This window comes from Garra rufa, chromosome 10, assembly GCF_049309525.1.
Source record: "Garra rufa chromosome 10, GarRuf1.0, whole genome shotgun sequence".
NCBI lineage: Eukaryota > Metazoa > Chordata > Actinopteri > Cypriniformes > Cyprinidae > Garra > Garra rufa.
This window is the reverse complement of record NC_133370.1, coordinates 43,685,288-43,712,576: the sequence shown is the minus strand read 5'-3', so window position 1 is coordinate 43,712,576 and position 27,289 is coordinate 43,685,288. Positions and strand designations below refer to the sequence as shown.

General features: G+C 34.5%; 1 protein-coding gene across 1 annotated transcript in view; it reads right to left on the bottom strand.

Annotated features, from left to right (window-relative positions):
* Nucleotides 1-1,291: 1,291 nt before the first annotated feature.
* The window catches only part of dvl3a (dishevelled segment polarity protein 3a), a 31,549-nt gene continuing 5,551 nt past the window's right edge, over nt 1,292-27,289 (bottom strand). The window contains exons 2-15 of the mRNA XM_073848555.1: nt 26,825-26,894; nt 22,771-22,889; nt 22,546-22,661; nt 20,018-20,159; nt 16,083-16,176; nt 15,927-15,996; nt 13,228-13,367; nt 13,065-13,141; nt 12,879-12,946; nt 11,529-11,678; nt 9,323-9,454; nt 8,830-8,997; nt 3,199-3,405; nt 1,292-2,234 (exon numbers count right to left, since the gene is read on the bottom strand). Of these exons, the coding sequence (XP_073704656.1) occupies nt 1,909-2,234; nt 3,199-3,405; nt 8,830-8,997; nt 9,323-9,454; nt 11,529-11,678; nt 12,879-12,946; nt 13,065-13,141; nt 13,228-13,367; nt 15,927-15,996; nt 16,083-16,176; nt 20,018-20,159; nt 22,546-22,661; nt 22,771-22,889; nt 26,825-26,894 (1,879 nt within the window). The 3' untranslated portion in view covers nt 1,292-1,908. The remainder of the gene's footprint in view (nt 2,235-3,198; nt 3,406-8,829; nt 8,998-9,322; nt 9,455-11,528; nt 11,679-12,878; nt 12,947-13,064; nt 13,142-13,227; nt 13,368-15,926; nt 15,997-16,082; nt 16,177-20,017; nt 20,160-22,545; nt 22,662-22,770; nt 22,890-26,824; nt 26,895-27,289) is intronic.

Sequence of the window (27,289 nt, the reverse complement as noted above, 5' to 3'; positions counted from 1 at the left end):
AGTGACGTAAGTGCAAACCCTCTATCCACCTTATTCTTCAAAACGATTCACTAGCTGCTATAGGGAAATAACGAGAAAAATAATGTGCAGTAAGCGGTAAAACGTTTGGCACTCCAAACCATTGTGTTCATAATTAAGATAATACACTAAAATAATGTGGGAAAAGACACCAATTTGCAATATCAAGCAGCAAAACGTGCCGTTTTGTACAGCTAAAAATAGCCGGACGCAGATGAGACCGGAAGCCGGACCCATAAAATTGACAAATAACCACGCTCACTCTTATGGGAAAAATAAGGTGGATATTTTAGTCACTAAAAACAGCAGGAAATTGTAAAACGATTATTTTTCATGAAATATTTTTCTTGAGGGAAAAAAATGCAAATAAAATAATGTAAAATAAATCCAACTCAAACCAATATGTCTAATATTGGTTAGAATATAGAAATGCGCAGAATAATATGTATCCATGCATATTTCTATTGAGTAAATAAACTTTCTTTTATTTTAGATTATTAGGTAAAACTTAATTTTAAAAATATTTTTCCAAACTCATTTGACCCAATAAATGAATATATAAACACTCAAAATTGTAAAAATAGATTAACTGAGCCACACTTACATACTAAATGTGCGGTCCCTAAATGTCTCCTGAATGCTGACGGTTTAATGCTGTTGATAACTCACTGCACAAACACACTGTGGTTGACACAAATCAAGTTCAGACTTGTTGCATGTGAATCTGAATTCAGTGCAGCATGGATTGTATTTTCTTTTTTTGTGTGTAGTTTTGTTACTGGTTTTCAAGGATTAGATCATGTCTGTTGGCATCATTCTAATCTGACAATTTCAGGACCATTAGCCAACAAAAACAACTTTCAAAAGCCAATAAAGCCTATTTGGTTTGTCATTCTAACACTGGATAATTAGATAAAGAGCACTGCTGTGAGGGAGTTAATTAAACATGAAATGAAACTGAATAGTTTCATATACTCATCTAAACATTGGTAATTTACTGTTATTCAGAAAATATTACATGTTAGCATGCAGTAACTACTTTTAAAGGCTTCCAAATCAAATGGTCCTAAACTAATACCAACAACTAACTACCATTAAATACTTGAGAGATGACCTTTTAAAGCTCTTGGCGAACAATTGCCGACAAACAATAAAAGCAGATGTGGACAGAGACAAACCCAGACACATCTGGATTCCAGATGAAGACGAGAACCCTCACATTCCACAAGCTGAACCCATAAAAACACACACAGACACCAGTGTACTCCAAGCATGTCACAATAAAACTATATTTATAAATTAAAAAAAGAAATCTCCTTAACATGGTACTTCGAAAATTCTCCCAATACAATATTGCTGACAAACACTGAAAAATATATTCTCAGTAAAAACAATTTCCATGAATAATGAAATATCTGCATGACACATTTACTGAGAGTAAAAATTTAAAAAGGGCAAAAAAAAAAGTTAATAACCTCCAAATATGCGCTAAAACAGGGCAGATGACAACAGAAATTTTAACATTTGACATTTACGTCCTTGGTTTTGGACTACATTCACCTTGAATCCTCACACCCATATAGTGTTGTAACTAAATCCCATTCAATTATTGCTATTTCTCTCAAAATCTCTTTTTGTCCATAAGAGGAAATCGTATCCCAACTATTCTGAGGTGATTTTGTACATTTAGTCTTAATCTGTTATTGTAAACTTGACCTGTTTGCTTATGCTTTAGTAGACTAAGTTCTAAGACCTAAGTGATGTCGGGGCTCACAAGCTAATGAATTTTAGGTCAGCGCTAATCCTAATTCTAATCGGCTGCACTAGTAGGCCACGTTTTTTTGTAATTCATAAGGCAAAAAATAGTTTGGGCACTTCTGCTCGCAACAGTCACATGATGTCGACGAAGAACTCCCCATTGGCTGTGTTGCACGAGCGTCGGGAGCCCGTGAGTTCGGGGGGAATGTTAGCAAGAAGGCGACCGGACGGCGACCCCGGGGCTCCTCGTGCAGATCCCTGCTTCAGGCTGTAGCTGTGAGATCGTGAGCTTCGCACGCTGCCTTCGCTGGGGGGCACCGAGCGCTCGCTGGGGGCTCTGTCTCTGCGGAAGTCAAACTCGTGAGCGTCGCCCATTTCGCTTCCTCCTGCTAACCGAAAGTCTCCTGCCGCGGTTTTCCCCTCATTCCGGCTCCAGCTGCAGTTTGATCCGCTGCTCCCTATGGAGAGTGATGTTAATGTAAGTATGGAGCTGTTGGAGATTGTTAGCAGTGCGATTCGAGTAGGGATGCACCGAATGTTCGGCAACCAAAATTACACCGAACAATGATGTGACGTGATCAAATCGAGGCGTGCACTAATGCAGCAAACGTGGGCAATGTGAAAGCATTTAAAACTGTCTGAGAAAGACGCAAAAATCATTAAAAGCACAGACAGCGAGAGACTGTTTAGTATCGCATCGCATGTCTTCCATGAGAAGAGAAAGGGCTGGTTGTTGCTGGTTACTGTATGATGACTGAAATCACCAAATGGCCTTAAACCATTAGTAAACAAACTACAGAACGTTATGTTGTCTAATATACGCACAAATTGTATCAAAGTTCAAAGTATGAGGGAATCACGAGAATCATTCATAAATCTGCTGCTGTCAGCAAAAAGTAGTACTGAGGTCTTCTTGCGGGTTTCCGCCAAAATAAAAGTCAACATTCATAAATGTTCGTATTGTAATTTTACTGTTGTTCTGTAAAATAAAATAAAAAAGACAAAAATAATGATAATCATTACAACTACTGTATTAATGCATTTGTTATAACATTCTCCTTTGCTCAGGCTGCATTTATTTGTACATTAAAAAACACATGCCTGATTCAAGAAGGGGGTCTTAAAAATGGCCAAAGAATATTATTTTACTAATTTATTAATTTGAAGTTAAATTGTGCTTTGTTGGTAGGCTATAATGTCTACTAGAATGTTACATTGTTGTTTTGTAATTGATTGTTTTCTTTGAAAAGCACGACAAAACTGTAAAAAGCAAATATTTATGCAATGGTGAAAGAAATTGAAAAAAAAATACATGAGGGAAAAACCATGTTTGGTAATCTGCCTTCAGCCCAGTGTGTAATATTGTTCGGCTTCGGCCAAGAATTTTCATTTCGGTGCATCGCTAGATTTGAGGTTACTCACCTTCGCTGTGCTGGCTGCCTGCGCTGCCGCCTCCACCGGCTTCAGAGTAGCTGTGAGCTGCATCTGGGAGGGAATGGGCTGGTGGGTACTGGTAAGGGAACGCGGCAGGCCAGGGAGCTTCAGCGGGGTGAAGCAATGGAGCGAGAGTGTCCTGATCAGACGCCCCGCTGGATCCATCATGGTCATGGAGAGAGAGATGGGCCATGTCTACAACAAAACACAAATGTAAAACAATGGACAGTGACTGGGTATTAAGACTTGTATGGCTCAATATAACATAAATGATGTCTCTTACTACATAATTTAAAAAATCCACACAGTTTTATAAATATTTTAGACTATGGGGCGTCATTATTTTGATGATGTAAAACAGTTGCACTGCCTGCCTGTTGCTATTTTTAATGCAACACAACTGAAATTAGGGCTGGTCCGAATACCATTTTTTGAGCTTCGAAGCTTCGGTAGTAATCAACATCGATTATTCGAAGGTTCGGTGGGAGGTGCTGAACATATTCTTCTCTCTATAAAGGCAGGAATCTCTGTCTTTCTGTTTGCATTTTTATTATGTCAAGAACAGTTCATCCAAACGATTTTTGCTGTGGACCCAAGGGAGTGCAGTGTTGCATTTTGGTGCAATTTGGACACACCACACGTTCAGAATTAATAAATTGTAATAGAACATTGCGAGTTGGATGCGGCGCGCCTCACGCAGGCAGAGCTTACATGCTTCGAGAATGGACACTGCGCTAGTGATACAAAACACACAGGTCTGTTAAGAGCACTACTTTTAATAAGGTAGCCTAACATTTTTTAACAAACAAATCACTCCCAAATCAGAAATTAGCAGCACAGTAATTACTGACACCGTAAAGGGTAGGCTATTTAAATAAAAGAACAACGAAAAAAAATGGCGCAGTGTTTATATAAATAAATTATTTATATCTAAATTATTTATAAATAAATATATATACATTATATATAACGTTTGTGTATATAAGCCTATATATAAAATACATATATGTGACCCTGGACCACAAAACCAGTCTTAAGTCGCTGGGGTATATTTGTAGCAATAGCCAAAAATACATTTTATGGGTCAAAATTATTGATTTTTCTTTTATGTCAAAATCATTAGGAAATTAAGTAAAGATCATGTTCCATGAAGATTTCTTGTAAAATTCCTACTGTAAACCTATCAAAATGTAATTTTTGATTAGTAATATGCATTAAGAACTTAATTTGGACAACTTTAAAGGTGATTTTCTCAGTATTTTGATTTTTTGCACCCTTAGATTTCAGATTTTCAAATAGATGTATCTCGGCCAAATATTGTCGTATCCTAACAAACCATATATCAATAGAAAGCTTATTTATTGAGCTTTCATATGATTTATACATCTCAGTTTTGTAAAATTTAACCTTATGACTGGTTTTGTGGTCCAGGGTCACATATGTATATTATTTTGAAACCCAAAATAAATGAGGCTCAAACATTATTAACAAACGTGCGCGTTTATTTGAGCACTTCCGTCAGTAAACACAGCCCTAGTTTTGCTTCCACCATTCAAGTGGCTCCGACTGTACTTTATAGTCTCTCAAATATTACTCATATTATCTCTCTCTTTTTTCTTCTTTTTTTTTTTTGCTGTCTCTGTGTTAGTGGCGCAGCATTCTGATCTTCTTCATTCATATTTAAGCGCGAATGAGAACCGTTTCGCGGGGGATGCAAGGTGTATGAAAAAACAACAACGAATATTCGAATCTCAAAATTTAAAATCGAATGCCAACCCACCGAACGAATATTCGAATAATCGAATATTCTGGTCCAGCCCTAACTGAAATAAGCAACTTGTATAATTAAATACTAACATGATGCCATTATTGTGCAGCTTTTGGTTGTAATTTTCAGTCAAAGAGAAACAAGAGAAGTGATGTAAGTCTGCTTTTCTTAGTGATAAGAAGAGAAGAAAAGAATGGGAAGGTTTCTGTGGACAAATACATTTTCCTAAAGACACATTTTGTTCTCTCCACTTTAGCCCTGATGCCTTTGAGGCTTTTAGTAGACCACAGCTACTGAAAGAGCTTTTTCCCCTTTTGTTAAAAGCTGTTCAATACTTAAAGGAGAAGTTCACTTTCAGAACAAAAGTTTACAGATGATGTACTCACTCCCTTGTCATCCAAGATGTTCATGTCTTTCTTTCTTCAGTCGTAAAGAAATGGTGTTTTTTGAGGAAAACATTTCAGGATTTCTCTCCATATAATGGACTTCTATGGTGCCCCCGAGTTTGAACTTCCAAAATGCAGTTTAAATGCAGCTTCAAAGGGCTCTAAATGATCCCAGCCGAGAAAGAAGGGTCATTTACAAACATTTACAACTTATATACTTTTAATCTCAAACACTCGTCTTGCCGAGCTAGACAAGATGAGCATTTGAGGTTAAAAAGTATATAAATTGTACATTTTTTTTTTTTTAGAAAATAACTTTTTTTTTTTTTTTTTAAGTAATTTTTTTTTTTAGAAAATAATTATCGTTTTGCTAGATAAGACACTTCTTTCCTCAGCTGTGATCGTTTAGAGCCCTTTGAAGCTGCATTTTGGAAGTTCAAACTCAAGGGCACCATAGAAGTCCATTATATGAAGAGAAATCATGAAATGTTTTACTCAAAAAACATAATTTTATTATTTTTTTAAATAAGAAAGAAAGACATGAACATCTTGGATGACAAGGGGGTGAGTACATTATCAGTAAAATTTTGTTCTGAAAGTGAACTACTCCTTTAAGCAGTGTCTTGTGTAGGTTTTTTTCCTCCTCCTATTTTATGTGGTGCAACAGGGGAACATTTGCCAACGGGGGAACCCAAAATTTTTTTTTTCTTTTGCCACCAACCAAAAAAAGGATCTACACGATTCACGTAAATGACCTATTTCAAGGTGAAAACGGCTAATTTTCACCGAAAGGTAACAAGTTTGCACCCCTTTAAAAAAAAAAAAAAGAGGAAAAAAACATTGACCTCCACGAGTTGGGGTTGCCAGATGTCAAAAGTTAAATCCCCCATCACAGCTTCTCTCTTAAAAAAGGATACATTTTCTGCCCTGTGTTTTATCGTCATAATTTGGCAACTTACAACATTGAAACTGATGATTTGAAAACATCAACAGACACTACGCTGAAGTTTAGTGATCTCCATTAAGATATTCTGCTCAAATGTAAGTGTAATATAGCCATTCTGTCTTAACACATTTTCTTTTCACACACTGGTTTCTGCGACTAAATCTGCCATCAAACTTTCTCAGTGATGAGCTGTGATAAATCCAAACATGGATCTCAACTACAGCATAATGTTTGCGACTGAGGTTGCTGAATAAATGCACTTACACAACCTGAGACATAAAAGACTTGAATATCTTCTGAAAAGAGCTTTTGAGTTTTAACAGTTTTTAAAATAAGAATTTGTTTATATTAATTATATAATAAATTAGGTAACTAGATGAGGTAAACAAAAAAACGGGTGTATTTTTCAAATGTGATTCTGGACCACAAAACCAGTCGTAAATAGCATGTGTATATAATAGCATGGGTATATTTGTTGCAATAGCCAACAATACATTGTACGGGTCAAAATTATCGATTTTATGCCAAAAATCATTAGGATATTAAATAAAGATCATGTTCCATGAAGATATTTTGTAAATTTCCTACCAAAATATATTAGAACTTAATTAGTAATATACATTGCTAAGTACTTAATTTGGACAACTTTAAAAGCGATTTTCTCAGTATTTTTTTGCACCCTCAGATTGCAGTTTTTCACATAGTTGTATCTCGGCCAAATATTGTCCTATCCTCACACACCATACATCATTGGAAAACATACTTATTATTTACTTATTTATAATTGTAAAAAATTGACCTTTATGACTGGTTTTGTGGTCCAGGGTCACAAATGACAACGATCATGATCAGTAATCGTCATTGCAACTTTAAATAAAATAAGTGAAAATAAGTGTGATTATCAGTTTGACAATTGTGCAATCATATCATGACTAAAGATTTTAATCAACTTAAACTAGACTAAACAAAAAAAACAGAACAGAATGACTAAATATGATAAAACTAAAGAGGACATTTGACACAGAACTAAAAAAAAAAAAAAAAAAAGACTAAAAGAAATATTAAATCAAAAAACAGCTGACAAATTTAACATTAACATTAACAGTAACAACAATACAGATGACTCAACTCACTGGGACAAATTATGTATTAGGCTCTGGAGAGCTACTAATATCATTTGTTCCTTGCATTGACAGGACTACACTAAACATAGCAGTGGAATATTTACACATGTTCAAACAGAAAATGACCTTTTTCATATATTCAACAACTGTAATAATAACAACTCCAGATAGCAGCAGTCAGAAATCCCCTACTAGCATACCATGAAAGAATCCGCTTGTTTAAATTTACAATAGGCCAGTACCTAATGTAAACTGTGCTAATCCATAGTGTTAAAGCATAAGCGCACCAGATATTTTTACTAGTAGGCACAGGACACTATAGTTTATTTATGTAAGTGAGGATAGCAAAATAAAAGTAAACTGTGACATATTATTCCCAAAAATTCTTCATACAGTGGACTAGCAGTAAAACTGATAAAGATTTGGGAGTAAGAATTTGATTTCACACTGTTTTGTTACATACCTTTCTATCAAAGTTATCTGGCATAATCATTTGTTCTGACACAAGTTCTTGTCATATTTTATTTCCATTTTCTAAACTATTCCGAATAAATTGTGATAATGTGAGAAATTTGAAGGCATCTGAATAAATTTTGGGTTGAATGTATTTTATAATATCCTTCTGAACCCAAACGACTCTCTCTTCTGTGGAGCACAAACGGAGATGTTTAGAAGAATCTCCGAGCTGCTCTTTTACATAAAATGAATGCGTACAGAAGCCATCAAGCTATGTGACTTTCACGTCGGCTTTCGTTGAAGCTAGTTCCTTGATGTTGGTTTAGTGTGTCTGGGCCTTAAGTGGGCAGTTCTACTCTAAAATGTGACCCTGGACCACAAAACCAGTCATAAGTGTAAATTTGTCGAAATTGAGATTCTTACGTCATCTGAAAGCTGAGTAAATAAGCTTTCCACTGATATATTGTTTGTTAAAATAGGACAATGTTTGTCTGAGATACAACTATTTGAAAACCTGGAATTTGAGGGTGCAAACAAATCTAAATATTGAGAAAATGGCCTAGAGAGTTGTCCAAATGAAGTTCTTAGCAATGCATATTACTAACCAAAAAGCAAGTTTTTATATATTTATGGTAGAAAATTTACAAAATATCTTCATGGAACATGATCTTTACTTAATACGCTAATGACTTTTGGCATAAAAGAAAAATCGATCATTATGACCCATACAATGTACTTCTGGCTATTGCTACTATTGCCCCAGCGACTTAAGACTGGTTTTGTGGTCCAGGGTCACAAATAAGCAACAAAAACCCAGCCATATGAGGCTGTGTGAGGAATAAAGATTAAAGCCATAGCTCTCAAGTCACATTGCATATTCACACCAATTTCTGACATAGTTTTCATTTGTGGCTGAACTGTAGTTGTAAAAGTACTTACTGCCAGAAAGATCTCCAAAGATGTAGTAGCACTGCTCTGAGAAGGTGATTTTGTTGACTGTGTGGCGGATAAAGCCAGCTTTCAACAAGTTGCTGGCGTATTTTCGTGCTTCACGGCGATCTGCAAACCCCTCCACGTGATGGAACAACCAGTCAACCACATCAGAGCCTGTTATACAAAATATGCACCAATTATATATAACAGCTTCATGAAATGGCTAATTTTTTTTTCCCTGTTGTGATTTATGAGTGTATCAAATGAGATCACAGCAATTAGCAGACAACTGTGATGGAAGTATCCAATCCAATGGCCAAAATCAATTCCCATCAAACATTTTTCTCATTTATACTTTTGTCATTCATATAAACATCACAGTTTCAGTTTCAAAGTGACTTATGATACTTTTACAGGTAAAAGTATAAAGATCATCTGATACAACCTATCATTTAAAAACAGCTTTACTAATTGTAAGCAGTATAAAGTGTGTCTTGACCTATGAAAGCATTGGCTATAGTGATCTTCAGCCACATTCTGTCTCGAACTTCCAGTCCTGAGTCTGGACAGGCCATTGCTTTTGCAACTGTTGCCATGTCGCTGTGGACGGACAGGTGGTAGTCATCAAACCCTGCGAGAAGAACAACACAGTTTACAAGAGCATCTGCCTGGTGGCGAGAAACCAGGACCTCCCACGTTCCACACCCAAGAATCCAAATATGACTCTTCAATGTAAGTCAAAGCAATGTTTTTTTCACCTATTTTGTCAATTGCCAGGTCTACTAGTAAGTCTATTCACTTAGAAAATTAACAGATTAATTACTCAACAAGCCACATGATTTAAAGGATTAGTTCACTTCCAGAATAAAAATGTCCTGATAATTTACTCTCCCATGTGATCCCAGATGTCTTTCTGTCTTCTGTTGAAAAGAAATTTGAGGTTTTCCAGGATTTTTCTCCATATAGTGGACTTATCCACTATATCCACTATCTTTCAATGCAGCTTCAAAGGCCTCTAAACGGTCCCAGCTGAGGAAAAAGGGTCTTATCTAGCAAAACGATCTGTCATTTTCTTTTAAAATTTTTTTTAATTTTTACACTTTTTAACCACAAATGCTCATCTTGCACTAGCTCGAGCTCACACATGATGTAGTCAGAAGTACCAACTAGGGGTGCTCCGATTGATCAGCTACCGGTCACTATTGGCCGATAATTGCTTTGGGAAAAAGGCTGATCTCATAAACCAAACCGTGGCACTGTCTCAGCCTCTAACCAACGCGAGTAAAACAATTATAATGCTGAAGGTGAGGTGCATTTCATATTTCCTAGTTAAATAACTTATAAAGTAAATAAGCGAGCTGTATGCTGTACAGTTGACACAGGGATTGTCACATCATCGCTAAAGTTTATAAATTGCATTTATTTTTTATTTATTTCTAGTGTTTAACATTCATTCAGCACTCGTGCACTCTCCTGGAGAATAGGCACTCATGCACACTTGAACCACACATATAACACCGTTTGCAGTGCTTTTTTTTTTTTCGCGCTCGTAAATGGATTAAAGCGTTCAGGTGCGGTGCGTCTGCAGCAGTGCAGAGATTGTTTCCGCACAGAGTCTGTGCTGCACGCGCAGAAAAAAAGTGACAGGGCATTGTTTGCAGTAAATATGAACAAGGATTGGCACGAAAATGTCATAATTACACCATAAATGCATATCATTTTAAGTCTACTGTGTTTCAACGCATATAGGTTTTTGGCTGGGTTTAAAGTAAAAGAGCATTTTTAGATAAACAAGGCAAGAATATATAGCACTCGTGGAGGTAAGAAAACAAATTAGAGCATTAGAACTGTTTCTGTCAATAGTCATTTTTAATTTAGAATGTTTGGCAGTTAAATGTTTTGGCACTTGCTTGAGCAATGTAATAAATAAATCTAGAAGTAAATGCCAAAGTAAAAAGCATTGAATAATGTATTGCTTATATTTATTGTTTAAACTTGTTTGTGAAAGATTACTGTACTGTGTAAAAAAATGAATCACAATGCTGTGAAAGCATTTTCAATAATACTGTTTGGATTTGAAATCAAAATAATGGATAAATGTGTTTGCGGAAATCAGGCTTGTGCTGCGTGTAACTGTGCAATAATCGCACAATTCTAAAAAAATGCACTGCATGATCAAACATTTAGGCGAGATAAATGTACATTCTTGAAAAATGTCTAAGAAATGCTCTGCTTCACCCCTCAAACTAAAAAGCTGATTAAATGCTTAAAAATCCTGATTAGAGCTTCATAATAAATAATTCTACATGATAAAAAGAAGGCTTGCTAGGTAAGGCCCTTATTCCTCGGCTTGGATCATGTAAAGCTCTATGAAACTGTAATTTGGACCTTTAACTCGTTGATCCCCATTGAAGTCACTCACTATTGAGAAAAATCCTGGAATGTTTTCCTCAAAAACCTTAATTTCTTTGCGACTGAAGACATCTTGGATCACATGGGGGTGAGTAAATGATCAGGATTTTTTTTACTCTGGAAGTGAACTTCTCCTTTAAGGGATCATTCTTGTATTATAGGATGAATTACACAAAATGTAAGGGTCAGGGGTTTGTTTAAATATCTAAGCCCAAGTATATGCAATAATAATAGGGATGCCTTAGCTAAAAAAAGAGTGTCAAGCCTAAAGAGTGAAGAGCAAAATGTCTTACTCTCAGTTTCTGGGATGGAGCTGGAGATGGAAGAGCTGGTGGAGGTGACTGTGCTCATGGAAGGGCTCATGCCGTAGGGAGGATAGACACCAGTCATGGCCGCCGTATGGGACACCCAGGCTGCAGGGTCAATGGGCCGGATGGGCTCACCTGGAACAGAAGGCAACCAGCACTCAATAAAGCAGTTTTCATTGCAACAAGCTCTATAAAACTCAAGATAAACAATGATAGGGAACTACATCCTGTTGTTAAAACTATCACAATGCTTTATTGGACACCTTTATATTAAAATAAAACATCACTGTTTTTGCAGCAATTTTTATCAAGAACTATTTTATTTTAAAAGTAAAATGTGAGCAATATATATTTTCTGATCATTAAAAGGTATACAATACCTAACATATGTTTGGGGTTGGCAAGATTTTTTTTATGTTTTTGAAAAATGGTCTCTTCTGCTCTCCAAGGCTGCATTTATTTGATAAAGTAAAAATAGCAATATTATTGTGAAATATTTGTAATTTTTTAAATAACCGCTTTCTATTTGAATATATTTGAATACATTTAATAAAAAAGCATCATTATTCCAGTCACGTGATCCTTCAAGAATTAATATACTATACTGATTTTCTGCTCAAGAAACATTTCTTTACATTATTATAAATATTTAAAACAGGTGAGTACAGATTTTTTTTCAGGATTCCAAAAGAATAGAAAGATCCAAAGATAATTTATCGCAAATAAAAAGCTTTTTTAACTTATTTCAATTATTATACACTATACCATTCAAAAGCTTGTCAATTTTTTTCAATAGCATGCTTGCTATATACTTTTATATTGCAAGGATGTTTTAAATTGATCAAAAGTGATGATAAAGACATTTACAAAAGGCTTCTATTGCATATAAATTTATTCTATTTATCAAGGAAACAAAATAAAATCTACTCAGCTGTTTTCAGCATAATAATAATAATAATAATAATAGTTTTTTAGCACTTATTTTAAATAGTAAAAATATTTCAATTTTACTGTTTTGCATTTTTTTTAAATATTAAAATCTCACTGTTCAAAAACTTTTGACTGGTAATGTATTTTCAAATGTAATTTATTCCTGTGATGTAAAACAGAATTTTCAGCATAATTACTGTTTTCAGTGTCACATGATCCTTCAGAATCATTCTAATATGCGGATTTGCTGCTTAGAATTATCTTTTGTGACATTAATGTCAATGTAAAGCATCCTTGTTAAATGAAAGTATTAATTTATTCCTGTCTCTGACAAAAAAAACTGACTTATGTGTAAATGAGTGTGTGAAAAAGCGGAGAAAAAACAAACGAAAAATTAACACTCACTCCTTGGCAAAGCAAAGCAACTGTTCGGGTTTGGGTCCCAGCATTTGGCAACAGTAAGCGACACGGGTCTGCAAAAAAAAAAAAAAAAAAAAGAAAGAAAAAGAGGATTGGTGCAGCTGTTAACACACTGTTGTTGTTAAGCTAAACACGTCCCATATAACATGATTGTTTTGTAATATGACTCACCCAGGCTTATGCACGATCTCCCTCAGCACTCGTACGGCATCGTCGTTGCACATGTTCTCAAAGTTGATGTCATTCACCTGTGAGAGGAAACAGAAACCTGAACTGAAACAACCAGCTTTTGTGTCAGATTGCGGTCCTGAACACGTCTTCATCCAATCCTCACCTGCAGCAGCATGTCACCGGGCTCGATCCGCCCGTCGGCCGCCACCGCTCCACCCTTCATTATAGAGCCGATGTAAATGCCTCCATCTCCTCGCTCGTTACTCTGACCCACGATACTGATGCCCAGGAAGTTATACTTCTCTAAATGAGGTAAAGCAAGAGAGACTGTTTTCCATCTGATGTATTCCACATTAATAATTTTAGTGTTTCAACAAATAAAAATTAGAAATGTCATCTTAGCGACTAACTGAAATAAGTGTACGTTTTTCCATCTGATATTTTAATTGTAGTTTTTTGTAATTTTCTTATGCACTTTTTGTCACTATTACAATCATTTCAGTGTTTCAATATAAATGAAAATGAGAAATGTCATCTTAGCGACTAACTGACATAAGTGTACATTTTTCCATCTGATATTTTAATTGTAGTTTTTTTGTAATTTTCTTACACACTTTGTCACCATTACAATATTTTGAAATAATTTCAGTTTTAATTTATTTTATTTCCAGTTAGTAATTTTAGTGTTTTTTTTTTACATAAATAAAAATTGGAAATGGCATCTTAGCGACTAACTGAAATAAGTGTACATTTTTCCATCTGATATTTTAATTGTACTATTTTGTAATTTTCTTATGCACCTTTTTTCACTATAACAATATTTTGTACATTTTTATTTCAGTTTTAATTTATTTCCACTTAATTTTAGTGTTTCAACAAATAAAAATTAGAAATGTCATCTTAGCGACTAACTGAAATAAGTGTACGTTTTTCCATCTGATATTTTAATTGTACTTTTTTGTTATTTTCTTATGCACTTTTTGTCATTACAATATTTTTAACATTTGTTAAAAATGAGAAATGTCATCTTAGCGACTAACTGAAATAAGTGTACATTTTTCCATCTGATATTTTAATTGTAGTTATTTTGTAATTTTCTTATGCACTTTTTGTCACTATTACAATATTTTTAACATTTTTATTTCAGTTTTAATTTATTTCCACTTAATTTTAGTGTTTCAACAAATAAAAATTAGAAATGTCATCTTAGCGACTAACTGAAATAAGTGTACGTTTTTCCATCTGATATTTTAATTGTACTTTTTTGTTATTTTCTTATGCACTTTTTGTCATTACAATATTTTTAACATTTGTTAAAAATGAGAAATGTCATCTTAGCGACTAACTGAAATAAGTGTACATTTTTCCATCTGATATTTTAATTGTAGTTATTTTGTAATTTTCTTATGCACTTTTTGTCACTATTACAATATTTTTAACATTTTTATTTCAGTTTTAATTTATTTCCACTTAATAATTTTAGTGTTTCAACAAATAAAAACTAGAAATGTCATCTTAGCGACTAACTGAAATGTGTACGTTTTTCCATCTGATATTTTAATTGTACTTTTTTATTTTCTTACGCACTTTTTGTCACTATTACAATATTTTTTACATTTTTATTTCAGTTTTAATGTATTTCCACGTAATAATTTTAGTGTTTCAACTTAAATAAAAATGAGAAATGTCATCGTAAGCGACTAACTGAAATAAGTGCACATTTTCCATCTGATATTTTAATTGTAGTTTTGTAATTTTCTTGCACACTTTATGTCACTATTACAATATTTTGAAATTATTTCAGTTTTAATTTATTTTATTTCCACTTAGTAATTTTTGTGGGTTTTTTTACATAAATAAAAATTGGAAATGTCATCTTAGCGACTAACTGAAATAAGTGTAAATTTTTCCATCTGATATTTTAATTGTAGTTCTTTTGTAATTTTCTTATGCACTTTTTGTCACTATTACAATATTTTTAACATTTTTATTTCAGTTTTAATTTATTTCCACTTAATAATTTTAGTGTTTCAACAAATAAAAATTAGAAATGTCATCTTAGTGACTAACTGAAATGTGTACGTTTTTCCATCTGATATTTTAATTGTACTTTTTTGTTATTTTCTTACGCACTTTTTGTCACTATTACAATATTTTTTACATTTTTATTTCAGTTTTAATGTATTTCCACGTAATAATTTTAGTGTTTCAACTTAAATAAAAATGAGAAATGTCATCTTAGCGACTAACTGAAATAAGTGTACGTTTTTCCATCTGATATTTTAATTGTACTTTTTTGTAATTTTCTTATGCACCTTTTTTCACTATAACAATATTTTGTACATTTTTATTTCAGTTTTAATTTATTTCCACTTAATAATTTTAGTGTTTCAACAAATAAAAATTAGAAATGTCATCTTAGCGACTAACTGAAATAAGTGTATGTTTTTCCATCTGATATTGTAATTGTACTTTTTTATTTTCTTATGCACTTTTTGTCATTATTACAATATTTTTAACATTTGTTAAAAATTAGAAATGTCATCTTAGCGACTAACTGAAATAAGTGTAAATTTTTCCAACTGATATTTTAATTGTAGTTCTTTTCTTATGCACTTTTTGTCATTATTAAAATTGCACATCTGTAATATCATCCTTAGTTTATACATCAGGTTTGTCAGGCAGAAAAATATAATTTGCTTAATAAAACAACAAAAGAAAAAATGTGCCCTTAATATTTTTAATTATTGCACAGCACCAATTTAATTTAAGCAATAAGGCATTTGAAGGTGTGTTTTTGTTGTTTATATAATCAGAGTTTAACTGAAAAGCAACAAATAAATCCATATAATGCAGACTCACCCATATTTAAAGTGACAGTGATGATATTCAGCGACATTGTGGAGTCAGTGATGCTACTGAACGACGAAGACTGTAGAAAGAGAGACGAAGTCGGCTTTAACACAGGACGTTTTATTTATCGCATTAGACACTTAAGAGCTCTGTCCGCTGTCTCACCCTCTCCATTTGCTGGGCTTTGGGTCTGCGTCTCCGCCTGCGATGCCGTCTCATTAGCCTGGACGAGCCACTTTGCTCCGTAACACTGCTGAAACTGCAGAACGGATGTCAGAATACGGACATTACATGAGCTTCACATTTCAATTTGAGTCACATGCAAGGTGAAACATTATTAATCACTTAATAAGGTTGGTTTCTGTCACACTCATGTTGTAACTTCCAGTTATCTTCAAAACGCCACTGAAGATATTTCTCAAATGTACCCCAAACTTTGACGCTTTCATATGAATCAAGCCATTTAAACAAAGTTTTCTGAAGAGGAATGATTGATTTACGAAAAACAAATTTAATTATGCTGCCATTTACTTTCAAAAATAACAAGATCAACAAAAGTTGTAGAGATTTCGAATGACATTAGACTAAGTAAATGATGACAGTTTTCATTATTGGATCACTTCAACAGCTCTGAGTCTGATTCTGACTTCATGTAATGAATTTTAGTACATTTCAGCAATTTATACTATAAAATACTAAACTACAATATCAAATACCAAAAAAAATTGAGGCTGCTTGATGAACTGTACTTTAATCATGGTTACAATTCCCGCTTCTCTCAGTTTGTTCTCAGGCATAATCGTCTGCTATATTTGCCCGCTGGTTGTTTATGCTACAAATGTTTCATTTTAATTTGGCATTTGCATTATCTTGCACTCATAACAAGCCTCCACAGGCTTGGCTCATGGTTGCCAGATTTCAAGAGTTTAAATCCGCCAATCAGAGAATGACTCAACGGATTAGTTCACTTCAAGAATAACAAAAAGAATCCTGATAATTTACTCACACCCAAGTCATCCAAGATGTTTATGTCTTACTTTCTTCAGTCAAAAAAAAAGAAAAGAAATTAAGGTTATTGAGGAAAACATTCCAGGATTGTTCTCCATATGTGACCCTGGACCACAAAACCAGTGATAAGGTTAAATTTGACAAAACTGAGATTTATACATCATATGAAAGCTCAATAAATAAGCTTTCTATTGATGTATGGTTTGTTAGGATAGGACAATATTTGGCTGAGATACATCTATTTGAAATCAGAAATCTGAGGATGCAAAAAAATCAAAAAGACTGAGAAAATCACCTTTAAAGTTGTCCAAATTAGGTTCTTACCAATGCATATTACAAATCAAAAATTACATTTTGATATGTTTACAGTTGGAATTTTACAAAAAATCTTCATGGAACATGATCTTTACTTAATTTCTTAATGATTTTTGGCATAAAAGAAAAATCAAAAATTTTGACCCATGCAATGTATTTTTGGCTATTGCTACAAATATACCCCAGCGACTTAAGACTGGTTTTGTGGTCCAGGGTCACATATAGTGGACTTCAATGGGGATCAACTGGCAGTCATTTTCTTAAAGCAATAAAAACTGATATGCTTTTTAACCACAAATGCTTGTTTTGCACTAGCTTTGTGATGCCCAACTGTTATCATAATCACACTGGCAAGGTCATGCGCGGTTAGTTCTTTGCCTGTGCACTTCGGTTTAAAAAATAGGGTGAAAAACTTAAAACTTTAAAATTGTTGTTTTATCTTTTTTTGTAAATGGTGTTTGACATTCTTTGCATGTTCGCTTTGTAAACACTGGGTCGGTACTTCCGCCTACATCACGCATGGCCTTTCCAACATGGTTACGTAATGTGTTAAGTCTAGCTAGTGGTTAAATAGCAGGGTTTCTGCAGGATTTTCAAATCTTATTCAATGTCTTTTAATGCCATTTCTAACATTTTTAATGCCATACGCAACCAATAACTTAACACGGCTGTGTATGAATGCGTGTATATTATAATGCATTTTTTTCATGCGGTCTTACAATGAGGCAACAATGAACATACATTACTCTGCTGAACATAATTAGAAATGGATCAGGAGACAGCTTAAAATGTCAGCGTTTATTTGCAGATTTCAAAATTTCAAATGTCAATTCTGAACAGAAAAATTTCAGAAACTTTGAACTCTTAGAGGCTAAAACTGGCTGCTCTTAAAAAGTCTGTGTCACACAATTTTGGACCGGCCAGAAGCAATTACCAAACTGCTTCCGTGTTTATCATACTTCGCGACAGTGAATCAAAGTTATTAATTATACAGGCTACATTCAAGATAAATTGGTAAAAATTGTTTCTTCAACACTAAAGTTTTAATGCCTGTATAAAACAATTTAATGCTTTTTAATGCCATTTAAGGCCTTAATTTTCGCAAAATCAATTTAATGACTTTTAATGCTTTTTAATGCCCCGCGGAAACCCTGAATAGTATATAAATGTTAATTTTTTAAATATTTTTAAAGGCTTGCTGCGATAGACGGTGATGATGGTGATACTGGTGTGAAGCCGCAACACCGGTTTTATCACCTGTCCACTGCCCGCCACCATTGTTTCGATTTTTTATAGTAATAAAAATCATTTAATTTAGTTAGAGAACAGTTAACAGAAAGTACAATTAAAAACTGAACATGGCTGCTCAATACAGTCTGACAAGAAGAGAGAGGTGAGAAAGACAAGACGATAGCAAATGAATTAGGCTAGTTTCGAAACAAAATGCAAAAGCGCCTGTTTGGCAATATTTTGGATTTAAAAAAAAATATCCAAACTTGACTTTTGCCATTTATCTAAGAGGATAGGAAGTGTTTTTTTTTTAAAACATGTATTTCTTATTTAACTGGTTCCACAGTGTCTGCTGATTTGTAATTTTTTTTCAACTTAAATTGTAATGTATTTATTTTATTTGAAGTCAAGGTGTATGCCGTGTCTCTGTGCTTTCTTATTCGTTTTTTGCTAATAAACAATCTACTATTATTTCTTCTTTGGTTCCATGTTAGCCTACTTATTTTCAGTTTTGTATAGGCTACCTTAAACTTTGTTTCAGTTAGTTGTTATTTTATATTAGGCTTAGCCTATATGGTGCATTTTTATTTGTTTTGTTAATAAAGGTTATATGATTAATATAGGCTAAGTTAGTTTGGCGTTGTAAGTCGATTCAATCAATTAACATTGAATTGCTGCTAATTTAAAAGTATAAGTAAAAAACGGAGGAAGAGAGGAAAAATTCAGAAACTAAAAACTAACAATTGCTTTACGCCGAATTGCCTCTAATTTAAAAAGTAAAAGTATATGCACATAGGTTTTTACGCAGTTTTAAAGTGATGGAAAGTGAGGAAAAGAGGGAAACTACCAACCCACCCACGCACGAGGATACCGGTATTATCGGTGTTGTCACACGTTGATTAACTGGTGGGAAAATGTTCTCACCATCACAAGACAAGACCCTTTTTCCTCAGTTAAGATCGTGTAGAGCCCTTTGAAGCTGCATTGAATTCTGTTGGCCACCAATGAAGTCCATTATCCTGAAATGTTCTCCTCAAAAACCTTAATTTCTTTACGACTGAAGAAAGAAAGACATGAACATCTTGGATGACATGGGGGTAGAGTAAATTATCAGGAAGTTTTTTTTCTGGAAGTGAACTAACCGTTTAAATAGATACATTTTCTGGCCAGTGGTTTACTTATAATCTTCCCAACCTGGCAACCATGCGCACACACTCCCTACATTACTGAAAAAATGGCTGATAAGCTGAAAACAGGCAAGCACGTGTAATACAGCAAATGTGTTTTTTATTATTATTAAAAAGCACATTTCTTACCATAAAACATCCAACCTTAACAAAATAAGATTCCCAACCCTATCAATAACATTGCTATACATGTACTTTAAACAATTTTCAAAATCTCCATAAACTATGATTTCCCACATCTGCTTGTCAAATTGCTCGAGTCAGAGCTGTGAAAAACCTCACTAAACCATTGGGGCTTATTGGGACTGTAATCATATTCAGCGCACCGGTTTGGGAACGAACAAATGCTGTGAGACTCACCGGCTGGTGGAGCCGTCATCCGAGTCAAAACAGCTGCTTGATTCCAGTTCACTGCTCATGAGGGAAGAACGGCTGTCACAGATGTCATAACCTCCCAGATCCATGCCTCTGCCACCCCGCGAGTAGCCATTCTGCCTTCCTCCTAGATAAAGCACCATTGATATTAATGCTGATTCAAGTTAAATATTAATTATTACTTTTAAATACGAATATTTTACTGATAAAACCATGGCATCATAAGTAGAGGTCAACCGATGTATCGGTTTTGCCGATTAATCGGCACCGATAGTTGATCTGTTGGCAAAAATCCAAGCAGATAGTTTTTCCGGGTTGCGTCCATCGTTGAAGCGGCTGAGAAGGCTCCGCTGTTATTATACATATACAGTACGAGAGCGGCCTCTAGAGGCAGAAATCACTGCCTGCACATGCTGTTTGTTTACACACTGATACTGCGCGCTGAACACTTCAGATGCGGATTTCAAACATTGACAACTAACTATAGTACATGTTTTCATATCATTACTTAGTATTTGCTTTGTTGACTCGACACTGCATTGGTAGAGATAGAACAGCATATATTTGCTATAAAGGCTGAGAGGACGCAAACATTAGCCGCACCTCAAGATGTTAAAACAATGTGACCAAAACACACAAGTCCAACCCAAATGGTAAATGTCACGAATGTTACCATCTGTTTGCATTAGTTTACATCTAGCTGATCACAATAACGCATTTGTTAGCCACCAAGTTGCATATTTAAAGATAGTGACATGAGAAAGCAAACGGTGTTCAACTGTGAGAGAAATCCTGTCGAATCACAGAGTTCTACAATAAATACATAATATCTGTCCTGATGTAAATGTACATAAAGACTTCACCCTGGGCTGGTAGATTGTGTATTTTTTAGCAAAACGTTTTTCTTTCTGTGGCTCAAACAGTGTTAATTTTGTTGACAATTCCAAAGACATTTTTTCCTAGAAACGAAAACTCGTTTTTAACGACAAAAACTATGACGTAAATCTATTGACATTTTCGTCAACGAATAAAAAATATTTGACAAAAATGTTAGGGAGGGACGATTTAGGAAGAGATTCATTTGGTGCGAATCTAGTTAGCATACATTTGCTGCACATCTCATAAAACATAAAAAAATGTCAATATGTGGGAGTAAGTGAATAACAGACATATGGATAGATTTGTCAATGCAAAAGAGAACTCGCTTCGGTCCGGTTTTCTAAACGCCTCTCACAGAGCACACAACTTACTCTTTCACGTCTCATGAACTGAGAAATACAAAAAAATGACATTGACACAGTCACATCTTAGGTGAACATAAAGAGTTGGGAGAATGTCAGGAGAATGTTGGACACTGCAGCCAGTTTTAAAGGGTCAGCAGCTTAATTTAGTTGCTATTGGCTGTGGCATTGATGTTAATGAAGCAACAAAAGAAAGACAGAAAATCACTCACTGCTCTTGACTGAGTCATCTTAGTAGCCCTAAATTAATCTAAATGTATTTATATAAATTAATGTCTGCTTGAAAGAATGAAGTACGTGGTAAACAAGTTGTTATAAAATGCATAATTAGCCTTTAAATTAGCAGTTAAATCTGTGTCTATCATGATAAAACCTTAATATCAAATCTATATAATGAGTTTGATTATTATAGAGACATGCTTAATAAATGCATTACACTGTAACTAAACCCATTGGATTTTAACTAACTAAATCTAGTAGCTTTAGTAGTCAACTAAAACTAGACTAAAACTAAAACTATTCAGATGACTAAAATATGACTAAAACTAAATCCAAAATTGCTGTCAAAAACAACACTGGCTCTAATAAAATCTGTATGTTTCATATAGAGAGCTAGAATTTAGATTGTGCTCTCTTTCCATTTGCTGTGTTGTTTTAAACACAGAACTTCAAACTCCTCTAGACTGCTTTTTAATCATTCTTGAAGTGAAATCCATTTAGTGATTGAATAAACAGTTTTAGACCGTTGTTTGAACTGAATGCAACGCGTCCGGTGTGTGAGATAACTGATACGAGATCTCCTAGACGCGGTGCTGGGCTTTTGCTCGGTTTGATATTCATCAAGTGTTCTAGAATAGAATCTATGAGAGTATACATACAAATCTACATATGATGTAATTTCAATACTATGCCTTTTGTGTAGATGTTTAAAGATCATCTTTAAAGCCATCTTTAGCTTGACTGTTGATATGAAATGGTAACACTTTACAATAAGAGTCCATTTATAGCATTGACTAAGATTGATAAAAGCTATAGAACAGAAGTATTGTTCCTTGTTAGTGTGTTAATTTCAACATTTACTGATATTTTTAAATGTTTAAGTTGCTTTTGTTAACATAAATTAACTATAAACTAACTTTAAAGCTCATTATATAATTAATATTATTACGTTTATTGTTTTACAAAGTATGGTTCAGTCCCTTTTTTAAATAGTAGATATCGGTCGACCTCTAATCGTAAGTCATGCACAGAAATGAGAATGTTGACACACACCGGAGTGCTCATGTGAGTGTTTCCTGCGCGATCTGTCCCTCTCCCTCCTGTGTGACACGACCGAATCAGTCTCCGTCTCATCATCCACACCATGCCGGCTGCCTGCAGCCTTTGGACTGTGTGGGAGAGAAACAAAAGACTGTGAGAACATGCTCCTTATTTTGAGTTTTACTGCCAACTTGTGATTCGATCTGATCATTTGTACAACACAGCAGACAAGCGTACTGGAAGGACGGGGGTCTGGAATCTCCAATGCCTTGGCTTCTCTCGTGAGACGGCGGCCGCTCGGACTGACTCTCCGCCACTGAACATCCATCTGAGTGGGAGCCGTCTGATGACACCAACTATTAAAGACATGCAAAGAAACAAACAATGAAACACAGTTCACAGTAACCTCAAGTGGTTATATACAGTGGTATGCAAAAGTTTGGGAATCCCTTGTAAAATCTGTGAAAACGTGAATAATTTTAACAAAAAAGAGAGCTCATACAAAATGCATGTTATTTTTTATTTAGTACTGTCCTGAGTAAGATATTTTACATCAAAGATGTTTACATATAGTCGACAATACAAAATATTAGCTGAAATTATTAAAATAACCCCCTGCAAAAGTTTGAGAAACCTTAGTTTTTATTACTGTGTGTGGTTACCTGGATGATCTACGATTGTTTTTTTGTTTTGTAATGGTTGTTCACGAGTCTCTTGTTTGTTCTGAACAGTTAAACTGAGCACTGTTCTTCAGAAAAAATCCTTCAGGTCCTGCAGATTCTTCATTTTCCAGCATCTTTTGCATATTTGAACCCTTTCCAGCAGTGACTGTATGATTTTGAGATTCTTATTTTCACACTCAGGACAACTGAGGGACTCAAACACAACTATTAAAAAAGGTTCAAACACTCACTGATGCTCCAGAAGGAAACACGATGCATTAATATACGGGGGGTGAAAACTTTTTGAATTTGAAGATCAAGGTAAATTGTACTTAATTTGTCTTCCGCGAAACATGCAGGTATCTTCTGTTGCTAACGAAAGGCTGTACTAAAAGGAAAAAAAAATTGATATTTTAGCAAAAGAAGAAAAATTTGGACATCTTCATTTTGTTCAAAAGTTTACACCCCCCGGTTCTTAATGCATCGTGTTTCCTTCTGGAGCATCAGTGAGTGTTTGAACCTTTTTTAATAGTTGTGTTTGAGTCCCTCAGTTGTCCTGCGTGTGAAAAGATGGATCTCAAAATCATACAGTCACTGCTGGAAAGGGTTCAAATATGCAAAAGATGCTGGAAAATGAAGAATCTGCAGGACCTGAAGGATTTTTTTCTGAAGAACAGTGCTCAGTTTAACTGTTCAGAACAAACAAGAGAATCGTGAACAACCATTACAAAACAAAAAAACAATCGTAGATCCAGGTAACCACACACAGTAATAAAAACTAAGGTTTCTCAAACTTTTGCAGGGGGTTATTTTAATAATTTCAGCTATTATTTTGTATTGTCAACTATATGTAAACATCTTTGATGTAAAATATCTTATTCAGGACAGTACTAAATAAAAAATAACATGCATTTTGTATGATCTCTCTTATTTTGTTAAAATTATTCACATTTTCACAGATTCTACAAGGGATTCCCAAACATTCGCATACCACTGTATGAATCAATACATGGTTAAACACTGTTTCACATTCAGAAATTAGAGTTGTTCCGATTCCGATACCAGTATCAGAAATGCCACTGATACCACAAAATATTCTAAGTCAGTCAGTTCTTTTTCGTGAAGAAGAAATACAAACGTGCTAGCAGTATGTCTGCTGTTTGGCAGTACTTCAGACTGGACCAACCAGCCAGTAAAACGGCAACATGTCTCAAACGTAGGGCCCTATGATTTCCGCAAATGCAGAAAAAAAAGACGGAATCCGCTCATAAAAACGGAGTTTACAGTTACAGAATGTCATGAAATTGGTCAAAGTTTGGATGAATTAATCAAAAGTAGGTCATAACACTTCATAACCACAAATCGCGTAATGGACTAATATTTGTAAATATTACGCTGCAAAACGACTATTTAAATATGAACTCTGTATGTCTCTGTGTTATGAATGGGCAGATGCACTTTTTGTTTACTACTTGCACTGAAGCGTGCATGACACTCGCTGTAATATCACAGGGCTCCAGACCATTTTTTCTGCCGGTTTGACAAATTTTTGTGAGCGGAAGCACTAGCGCGACCACCGCATTGTTTAACTCATAAGGGCTGCCATTTCTGTTGCATATGGGAAACATCAAACGGCAAATGAAACAAAAGCGAAACTAAACCACGCTACATTTGAGCTATCAGCTTCGACCACAACACAAATAAACTTGCACGACCCCAGAACAGCTTTATGCGGAATGAAGAGTTGATTTCACAACAGTAGCTGCGTTTCTATTACAGATTTACGCAAAACTTTGGCGCTATTTTATAAATGTCGATTAAAAAGTATCGTGAAATGACGGCGTTTCCATTAACCGATGTTATGCGACTGAAACTTAACTTTTTCCCCTCACGATAAGTCATGGCGGATTTTTGTGGAATTATGGCTATTTTTAATCGAAAAAAAAAAAAACATTTCCATTGCTGTTTTGCAAAATATTGCTTTTTCGAAATAGCCTCTAAAAACCACCTCATGCGAGCGTAAAAACTTTTGGCGATATATGGGAGTTTTTGAGCTATTGACGCATTTCCATTAGGCATATTTTCAATTTGCGCAATTTAAAGGGTAATGGAAATCCAGCTTCTGTTACTACTGCGAGATCCAGTGAAAAGTGTTTGAATTCGCTGCACAATGAATAAGGTTGCTGCGAGATCTAGCGAGAATTTTTCTAATTCTGCCCAGAAATCTCTGTTATATATGTTAGAAAACCAGTAGTAGTAATGCTAACTATAAAAAAAAACTACTGTTAAATAGGGATAAGTCTTAAATAGGGATAACAGATACACACCAAGATATCGGATCATTACTCGGTATCGGCCGATACCCTGAGCCCAGGTATCAGAATTAGCTACGGTCAAAATATCTTTATTATTCTTAACTGATGAAAAAGTGGTGATCAAAAAATATCCCACATTACAGAACGTACACTTCCAGTCAAAAGTTTTTAAATGGTAAGATTTGTAATGTTTTTTAAAGAAGAAAACATAAGTTTTCTGAATATGTTTTAAAATGTAATTTATTCCTGTGATTTCAAAGCTGAATTTTTAGCATAATTACTCCAGTCTTCAGTGTCACGTGATCCTTCAGAGATCATTCTAATATTCTGATTTGCTGCTCAAAAAACATTATTATAATTTATATATATAATTTATTTATAAGAAATCTTTTGTAACATTTAAAAATGTCTTTATCATCAATTTAAAACATTCCTTGTTAAATATGTTAAATAACAGTATTACTTTCAATAATTCAAATAAATGCTGATCTTTAGATCCTTCTATTCGACAAAGAATCTTGAAAAAAAAATTTACTCAACTGTTATTGTTAATAATAAATGTTTCTTGAGCAGCAAATCAGCATATTAGAATGATTTCTGAAGGATCATGTGACACTGAAGACTGGAGTAATGATGCTGAAAATGTAGCTTTGATCACAGGAATAAATTACATTTAAAAATATAATTAAATATAAAGCAGTTATTTTAAATAGTAAAAATATTTCAAAATTTTGCTGTACTTTGGATCAAATAAACGCAGACTTTGTGAGCAGAAGAGAATTTTTTTTTAAAAACATTTAAAATCTTACTGTTAAAAAAACTTTTATCATGTGGATTTCTGCTCATGTTTTCAATACTGCCTGGATCACTGGCAGTTTTCTAAAAATCCTATCACACTCATCTACTCTTTTTATTGGTGTGAGAAATCAGAAGGCTATTTGTGCTAACCCCAAAACTGGTTTGTTTACATAGCAATATATTAAACTAAATGTGTTTGTGCGTGCACATGCTGTCATTCAGAATGAAAAAGATGTTCTTTGTGGTTGCATGCCATTTAAATATAAATCAGCCGCTCATGAAACAAAGCTTGCGCAGCATACCAAAGTCTTTGATTAGCTGCATCAGACCGAAGTGAACCTTGAGCAGGAATGACTGGCAGACTCTTTGAAAAATACAAATACAGCAGAGCCAGCACTCAAGAGAACCGGGAATGGGCTGAATTAAAAGGCTGATCTATTATGCAAGGAGCACCAGGGAATTAAGATGCAGGGCTGGACGGTATGCATGTGTGTCAGTGTGCGTTTCTGTTCTCACCCAGCAAATCACACGGCCATTGTAACAGGGAAGTTTCGCATTGTCGTCAGTGATTTCCTCCTTGACCACCCTGCAGAAACACAAGAAACCAAGAGAGAGAAAAATATTATTTTCCAACCGCAGAGCTGTAAAAAAGAAAGCTCGGCTTTAGAGATCCCCAGAGTGTCTGGGAATAAATTAGAATACGTAAATGAGACAATGCCATTAGATGAAAGAAAAGGACGGGCTGGATCAGAAACGCATAAATCAGATAAGCATGCACACACATGTGCTCCCCGAAGAACTAAACACAGGGAGACTCCAGCAGATAAGAAACCAAACTCATGAATTCAAAGATATTTTCATAGATATTTCAGCTGTACAAAATGTACCAGGAGAAAGTTCACAAGCATGTATGAAAAGAACTGTTTGTTCAAATGCTCATTTGTAAAACAAGTACGAGCTCAAATCATCTACAACCAACAT